This window comes from Aulonocara stuartgranti (genome assembly GCF_965226115.1).
Source record: "Aulonocara stuartgranti genome assembly, chromosome: 1".
Taxonomy (NCBI): Eukaryota; Metazoa; Chordata; class Actinopteri; order Cichliformes; family Cichlidae; genus Aulonocara; species Aulonocara stuartgranti.
In genome coordinates this window covers 40,085,853-40,094,417 of record NC_138939.1, presented here as the reverse complement: position 1 = coordinate 40,094,417, position 8,565 = coordinate 40,085,853, and the positions used below count along the sequence as shown (strand labels likewise).

Genomic DNA, 8,565 nt, shown 5'->3' with positions numbered 1-8,565 from the left:
TAAGTAGGGGCTTCTGACAAGGTTAACAGAGAGAGGTGTGCAATCACTCACAGGTGTGTGAAGCCCAAGGGGGGGCACCTGTGGTAACTCCCACCTCTGCAAAAAAAAACAACCCACCAACACACGCAAGAGTGGAATTTTATCATTTTATACTTATACAATGATGATACTTCAGAATTATGCAATTCCATTATTATGACTTATGTCTCACTGTCTCCAGTTTGAGACTCACCACCGTCACAAAGCAGCATTTCAAAGACACTACAGTCCTGCAAATGAACTGCATGCTGTTTGTGCAGATGTTTGTACATGTTGGCGCTATTACCACTCTTTGTTGTGAGCAGTGTTGGCTCATTACTCAAAAAAGTTAATGTACTACACATATTATACAAAACGTACTTTTCTTAAAAGTCAAAAACTCAACGATCCAGGTGAGGAAATCCAAAAAGGTGATTCTGCTCATCTGGACGTAGCGTTTTCAGTGGCAGGAGCGTTTCGCCTGTCACGGTCCTGGGTCTTTGACCCAACGTTTTGGGATTTTGAGTTAGTAGTCTTTGATTTCATTGATATTTATAGTATTTGGTCTCTTGGTTTCCGTCACTGTGCTTCCTCTGTGTTCCTTGTGTCACATCTGATCTAGTTATGTGTTCATATCTGTGCTTCTCATTGTTCCAGTGTCAGTCCATGTCTCTCTGCCTGTTTCCTCTCGTCCTGTGTCTCATTCCCTCATTATCCCTCTGTGTATTTAAGCCCTTTGTCTTCCTCTGTTTGCTGCCTGATTGTCTGCGTATCATCTACTGCAGGTGTGGGCAACTCCAGGCCGCAAGGGCCAGCGTCCAGCAGGTTTTAGATGTGTCCTTGATCTAACACAGCTGATTCAAATGGCTAAATTACCTCCTCAACATGTGTTGAAGTTCTCCAGAGGCCTGGTAATGAACTAATCATTTGATTCAGGTGTGTTGACCCAGGGTGAGATCTAAAGCCCGCAGGACACCGGCCCTTGAGGCCTCGAGTTGCCCATCTCTGATGTATTGCCTTTACCACATCTCATGTTTCTAGTTTCTTCCCAGTTTTGGATTTGTCAGTTTAGTCTCTGTTGCTTTCTGCTTTTCACACATCTGTCATAGAAGATGTGACTCATCCAAATGACTTTTTCAGTCTGGAGTATTTGGAGTGTGTTACTTAACCCTTGTGTGGTGTTCGTATTTTTGTTACTCAGCCAGTGTTCATGGGTCTGGTGGACCCGCTAGAGTTTTGGCTTTCCAAATTAACACTATCAAACAATTTTATGTTAAATTACTCAACAGATGTTTACTTCATCCCAATTACAAGACATATGAACAGCAAACATGGTTAATTTTTTCCCTTTACCTTTGTTAGATCACATTTATGAATTAATGTGCTTCTCGTTTTTCTTTTATATAAAATGTTATAAATAAATCAGTTATAATCAAGTGGAGTGAGTGGAAAGACACAACACATTTACACGTGAAAAAATAATTAATTGTTTAATTTTTCTTTTGAAAAAAACTGAACACGGGTCTCACAGACCCGAACACCATACAAGGGTTAATCACTCCCAGGAGAATTTCCTTATCCTATAGGATTAAAAAAAAGTAATGTGTTGAGTATACTCGTTGCATTACATTCGTGTTTCTCTGTAAAACAACATAATTAACAACAAAATCTCTTCTAAAAGTGATACCAGAGTTAAAGGATGGTAAAAAAGCTTTCAAATCATAATGTGGACTGTGCGTGGAATAAAAGCTGCAAGCTGAATGAAAGAGAAATATAAATTTTGTCTCACAAAATGAGTAAATTCAAAGTAACTTTGGAAAAATGAGCTATTATAACTTTTCATTTTTTATTTTATTAGCACACTGCTAATATGTGTGCTTCTCACTGCAGATGATTACTGTCAGAATATAGGAATACATGCTGCTTTTGATCCGACCACGTAGTGTTGGTCAGCATGGAGAGAGATCAGACTGCACAGAGAGCTGCTCTCAGACATCACATCACATTTTAAGACAGATCAAGTACTGACATTCTGTACTAATTTGGGAACAGATCTCTTTGGGACCTTTATGGAAACAAAGAGCATTTCGAGGGACCCGATGCGTTTAAAAATGACCCTGAACATTATACACTGCCTGGCCAAATAAAAGTCGCCACCTGTTGGTCAATTACTGCATTGGCAATTACCTTTCAGCTGGCAACAAGTTATTTAACCCCAGCTGGTGAAATGAGTTGCTTCTCATTTCATAAACAACCATGTCGCGAGACACATCACGTGGTCCTGGAAAAGATGTTAGTGTGTTTGAGAAGGGTCAAATCATTGGGATCCATCAAGCAGAGAAAACGTCTAAGGTTAAGAACTGTCCAATGCATTATTAAAAAGTGGAAGGATAGTGGGGACTCATCGTCTTGGAGGAAGAAATGTGGCCAGAACAAAATCCTGAATGATCATGATCGGCAATCACTTAAATGTTTGGTGAAATCAAATTGAAGAAAAACAACAGTAGGACTCAGGGCTATGTTTAATAGTGAAAGTAAGAGCATTTCCACACACACAATATGAAGGAGTGGGACTGAACAGCTGTTTAGCCGTAAGAAAACCACTAATCAGTGAAGCAAACCGGGGGGAAAGGCTTCAGTTTACTAGGGAGCATAAAGATTGGACTCTGGAGCACTGGAAGAAGGTCATGTGGTCTGATGAGTCCAGATTTACCCTGTTCCAGAGTGATGGGTGCATCAGGGTAGGAAGAGAGGCAGATGAGGTGATGCACCCATCATGCCTAGTGCCTACTGTACAAGCCTGTGGGGGCAGTGCTATGATCTGGGGTTGCTGCAGTTGGTCAGGTCTAGGTTCAGCAACAGCATGTGCTCCAAGAATGAGGTCAGCTGACCAGCTGCTATGGACCGCAAACGCCTGCAGAGAGTGATAACAACTGCGGAGAAGATCATCAGGACTCCGCTGCCCTCTCTGCAGAGCAGCTACCATCACAGAGTCCAGAGGAGAGCTGCCTCCATCCTCAAAGACCCCACACACCCCCAACACGGACTGTGCACACTTCAGAAGTGTGCACATCAGGTCATCCTGCATATTAAGCTATAGCTCTTTGCACACATCTGTTTCACACCTCCATATTTTGTCTCCTTTCCTGTCTTCATTTATTTATTTGTACTATTTGTATTTTATACGTTCTGTTTCTATTGTATATATTAATCGGCATCTGTGGGTGGACAGCAAAGAAAGGATTTCATTGCACAGAGAAACGCCTTTGAATCTTTGAATCTACCCGACTATACTGAATGACCAGGTTATTCCATGAATGGGTTTTTTCTCCCCTGATGCATGGGCCTATTCCAAGATGACAGTGCCAGGATTCATCGGGCTTAAATGATGAATTAGTGGTTCTGGGAGCATGAGACATCATTTTCACACATGGACTGGCCACCACAGAGTCCAGACTTTAACCCCATTGAGGATCTTTGGGGTGTGCTGGAGAAGGCTTTGCACAGTGGTCAAAGGAGCTTGCAAAGAAAAGCGTCTGGACTTCTTTAAGTTACTTGAAGACGTTTCATCTCTCATCCGAGAAGCTTCTTCAGTTCTAAGGTCAAATGGTGGAGAGTCCCAGATAGTCCCAGAGAGTCCCAGTCCCAGACCTCTACATTGGAGAGACCAAACAGCCACTTCACAAGCGCATGGCACAACACAGAAGAGCCACCTCCACAGGACAAGACTCAGCAGTCCATCTGCATCTAAAGGTCAAAGGTCACTCTTTCGAGGATGCCAATGTTCACATTTTGGACAGAGAGGACAGATGGTTTGAAAGAGGAGTGAAAGAAGCATCTATGTCCACTGTGAGCGACCATCTTTGAACAGAGGCGGGGCTTACGACACCAACTCTCTGCCATCTATAATCCAGTTTTGAGATCCTTCCCAGACGCCTTAACGCCCACTCACATCCTGGGCCATCTGACCTCAGGAATTCACATGATAAGGTGGGGCCAGGTTTCACAATGAACACACCCGAAACTCTGGCTGATTGGGACCCACACCCAGTTTCCCACCTTGGCTCAGGCGATTAGAGGATCATCAGGGGGTCCTTTTGTCCCTCTGTGGGGGGAAACTCCCACCAGGTTTATATCTGGGACTCTCCACCATTTGACCTTAGAACTGAAGAAGCTTCTCGGATGAGAGGTGAAACGTCTTCAAGCAACTTAAAGAAGTCCAGACGCTTTTCTTTGCAAGCTCCTTTGACTACGATGACCTGGATGACTGAGAACCTTCACAGACACTTTGCACAGTGGTCAGACTCCACCATCATCAATTCAAGATCTTGGTGAATGAATGCAACACTGGATGGAAATAAATCCTCTGACATTGCAGAAGCTTACTAAACAATGCCACAGTGAATGCGCCAAAGCTGAAGGGCGACCAACAAAATATTAGAGTGTGTGACCTTTTAATTTGGTGGTGACTTTTTTTGGCCAGGCAGTGTATTAATGCAGAATAGCAAATTAGTAAATCTTTCTTTTAGACTTAATGAGAAATAAGTAGAAAAGGCTTTTTTTTTAAAAATCTCTCCAACATAGAACACAATAAATGAATGTTGATTGTTACAGCGAAGTCTTTGCTTAACATTTAATAGTATTTTAGAACAGAAGATTTTGTTCATATGAAAAAAAGTTTCAGTATGGAAGTATGCAATCTGTTATTTACGTATAAAACAAACAGTGTATAGCTTTGTGTAACAAATATTTGGGCATGCTGCAGCACACTCCTGCTAGCTGCTTTTAAATGTTTTCTATGTGATTTAGTATTTTAAATCATTTTTGTTGTCCAGTTTCACTAAAGTCCAAGTTGATCCCAGAGAGCAGTTCTCCTTCACAGGAACGGTTTAAAAGCTCTTTCAGAGTTTCATTCACGTTGTTGAAAGCTGAGGAGAAGCTGCAGTTGGGGTATCTTCTACCTTCATCTGTATGAAATGACCCCATGACATCCTGCACCCACTTCACCTCGTTGCTTAGTTCCAGGGCCAGGGCATCAAACCGGCTCTGTCTCTCCTGGAAGCGGTTGCTGATGGCACCGAGGCTGCAGCTGAAGGCTTGGATGTCATCCTGCAGGCTCCTCTTCAAGGCCTCCACCTTACGGAACTCGTAGCGGATTTGCGAGAGCTCGTGACGCATGGCTTCATTCTCCTCCTTGTAGCAGGCTTCCTTTTCATTATAAATAGAGACCATGGCGTCTATATTTTCCTGCAGAGAGTCGTGGGCTGCGGCCAGGCTAATGAACGAGCTCTCCATCTGGTCAATGTCCTCCACAACCTGGGCAAAGCGCTCAAAGTTCACGTAGGTGTTGTTGGGTGGCATGCTTGAGTGGGACTTGATAGTGTACTCCCTCAGGCGCTTGGTCTTCAACTGGCGCCGCTCACTTTTCTTTGGCCCCCTGGCTTTATTCTCTTCCTTGTTCTCATTGGACTAAACAATTTCAAACACAGAGAGAGATTAACTGTTTTAAAGAAGAATCTTGGGATTCTTGAAAGGTGCTCTACAAATCCAAGTTATTATTATTATAAATAGTAGTGACTTTATTTATAAAGAACCTTTCAAAAACACTGTCAACATGTTTTTTTATTCAAAGAATAACATTAAGTCAACATCAAAAGTTTGAGAGATAGCATAATAAAAATGTGAAAAGAAAGGATAGCATGCTCAGGTTTTTAAGAAAACTGCAGGAGATAACTGCAGCAGGCGCTGAAAGGACTGGGAACAAACAATTAGGTCTGCAAATGTGGGACAATTAGTTTGTTTTTTTTGGTTTTTTTTTTGGGGGGGGGGGGTAATTTTGATTCTTTACAATAAAAATATTTCTTTAAAAATTTCAGAGGCTTAAAAATAACTGGAGAACTGACAGTTTCGTGGACGGATGAATCCTGTTACCTAATTATTCCCAGAGAGAGGACACTAAGTAGATAAAACAAAAATTAATAGCTTTTCATGGAAACTTTCAATAACCGTTCCTGTTGGACAGTGACTTGGTTTTCCTCGTCCCTGTTCAGGATTTCCGTGGCTGCTTGTGAATCCTTGTTAGGATCCCTGGGGTTTGGACCCGGCGTTTTGGGGAAGGAATTTTGTTGTTGATTTTGGGTTTTATGATTTCTTTAGTTTCTGAGAATCTCTTATCTCCAAAAGTTGATCCTGTTCATCTGGACGCAGCGTTTTGTGGGAGAAACGTTTCGTCACTCATCCAGGTGACGTCTTCAGTCTCAGCTGACTGCAGGTTTCAATCTTATAAACAGGACATTTGCACAATGACTGAAACCAGCCCAGTGAGGGAACAATGGGCTGGGAGGTCAGTTCCTTAATCTTAATTATGCAAATTCTCATGACCATTGATCAACAACCACATTCGTGGTTGATTCGCTCTGTTCCTGTGCTACTGCCAGTGTAACTACCGCCCCTCCCCCCTCTGCTCAGCGCAAAGCGTCGTTCACGTCAAAGATCCGGCTCTAAGAGCCATTTTGTTCGTGACTGACACATCACTAGTGGATGCACAACTCTGTGAAAACAACTGAAAACGCTAGTGTGGATAGTTTTCAGAAGAAAACGCAGTTTTCAAATTTATCCGGGCTGGTGTGGACGTAGTCACAATGTTTTGTTTTATCTACAAAGAGCTCTTGGACTTCACGATTCAGTTTTTGTCCTGATGTGCAGTGTGAATTGCGTAAAGTCTCCTTGATCAGGTCATTTCAGAGCAACTCTACGTTAAGTCTGAATATTTTCCTAAATGAGAGATTTCAGTTTTTCATGCTCGAGTCTCCTGTTTCTCTGTAAATTTCTGAATTTATACCAGTGAAGTTTTTAAAAAGCGAAGAGCCCTAAGTGGTTTCTGAGGCATCATTTCTCTATAAAGCTCTCTGATAGCCATGCATTGCTCTGCGAACTGAGATGGCTTCAACAGAAGCATTACCTTGATCCATGGGTGATTGAGGGCATCTTGAATTGTTAATCTTTTCCTGTGAGACAAAAAAAAATCTTGCTAACTTTCATTATGTAAAAGTGGTGATGTGACTATAATGAGCTCTCCAGAATTAATGTGCGTTTTACTCTCCTGCTGTGGCACAAGTATCCTTCACTAAGCTATCCCTGAGCTCTTACTTCTTATCCTTCTCGAGTAGCTGGCTGATGAAGTTCTTGGCCAGCTTACTGGTGTGACAGAAGAACTCTTCATCAAACTCATAATTTATGGCTGAAATGTTCCCCAGTGTGTCCTGTTTTGTGTCCCCCAGGAAAGGAGAGGCACCACTCAGCCTGGAATAAAACAATAAAAAAGTGCAGTTTATTATACTGCTGCATTACTATGTATATGATATTGTAGGAGATGCCACATTAATATTGGGCGAGGTTAACTTGCAGGATGTAAGTGATGACACCAATGCTCCACATGTCTGCTTCCAATCCAAGGGGCTCATAGTTGACAATCTCTGGAGCTTTACAGGCAACCAATACAAAAATAAATAAATATGCACATAAAACAGAAAGGTAAACATTTCCTTGTATTTAGATCTAATATTGCAAACCCTTTAATGCGTTTCTATTTTTAAAGACATGACAGTTCAAAACCAGATTGCTAACTGGATAACTGGGACCAAACTCCTTTAAAATGTCCATTGCATTGTAGAACTGCTGGCAGTAAACAATGCTTTTCTTTCTAGCTTTTCTTATTTCTATTATTTTGTGGATATTTTTTGATTATTTTTGTTTACCTTCGTCTTTGTCCAGATTATTTTCTGATCGTTTAAGCAAAGCTGAGAGTTGTGATTAAGTGGCTAGATCGACATCCCCTAAATCTTCAGGCTGCCTTTTCCAGAGTTTTGGGATGTAGTTATTGACTTCATAACAGCTGAGAGGTCAGAATCAGAATCAGTTTAATTTCCTGAGAAGACTTCAAAAATTAAATCTTAGACAGATTGGCAAGTGATGTAAAGATTTTAAAAATGGAATGAAAAAGATTGGGTGACTGTAGCTCCGGAGATAGAGCTCGGACATCTACTAATCGAAAAAGAAAAAAGTTCTGGTGTGAATGAGGTGTTGTACAAAGCAATAGGAGTCCCCAGGTAGAGCAGAAAAGCACTATATAAGAACCAGTCCATTTACCAACAGTGAAGGAATATGAGCTCTTTGCTACCCCAGTTTATAAATAATAATCTTACCTACAAACTCAGGAGTTCCAAAGATGTTCTTGAACTCAACTCCAGCTTCAATCTTATGGGCAAGACCAAAATCAATCAGTTTTATTCTTGGCAAGGGTGTGTTCTTATCCAAAAGCATTATGTTTTCAGGCTGCAGAAGACAAGAACATGTACTAAGCAACTTTGAACACTTCACATTAGGAGGTTCTAAAACATGTGAGTTGATTTTTTGATACAAAAAGGGAAGAAAAATTAAAAAAGGGAAAAATCATTTGTGGAAAGCAGTGAAAAATGGACCCATCATGTTTCTATGCACAGCTTAATTCATGAATTTACTTTATTTACTATATGCTCAGTGGCATTT

The 8,565-nt window shown here is 41.3% G+C and overlaps 1 protein-coding gene across 5 annotated transcripts in view; it reads right to left on the bottom strand.

The window, feature by feature from the left end:
• Positions 1-1,495: 1,495 nt before the first annotated feature.
• Positions 1,496-8,565, bottom strand: part of dapk2a (death-associated protein kinase 2a) — a 16,408-nt gene continuing 9,338 nt past the window's right edge. For 3 of the 5 annotated variants that reach the window (XM_082538649.1, XM_082538651.1, XM_082538652.1), the window contains 5 exons: positions 8,223-8,352; positions 7,424-7,499; positions 7,168-7,320; positions 6,980-7,025; positions 1,496-5,487 (listed from right to left, as the gene is read on the bottom strand). In XM_082538649.1, coding sequence (XP_082394775.1) covers positions 4,837-5,487; positions 6,980-7,025; positions 7,168-7,320; positions 7,424-7,499; positions 8,223-8,352 — 1,056 coding nt within the window. In that variant the 3' untranslated portion in view covers positions 1,496-4,836. The remainder of the gene's footprint in view (positions 5,488-6,979; positions 7,026-7,167; positions 7,321-7,423; positions 7,500-8,222; positions 8,353-8,565) is intronic. The other 2 variants (XR_014277606.1, XM_082538650.1) reach the window with 2 other exon arrangements.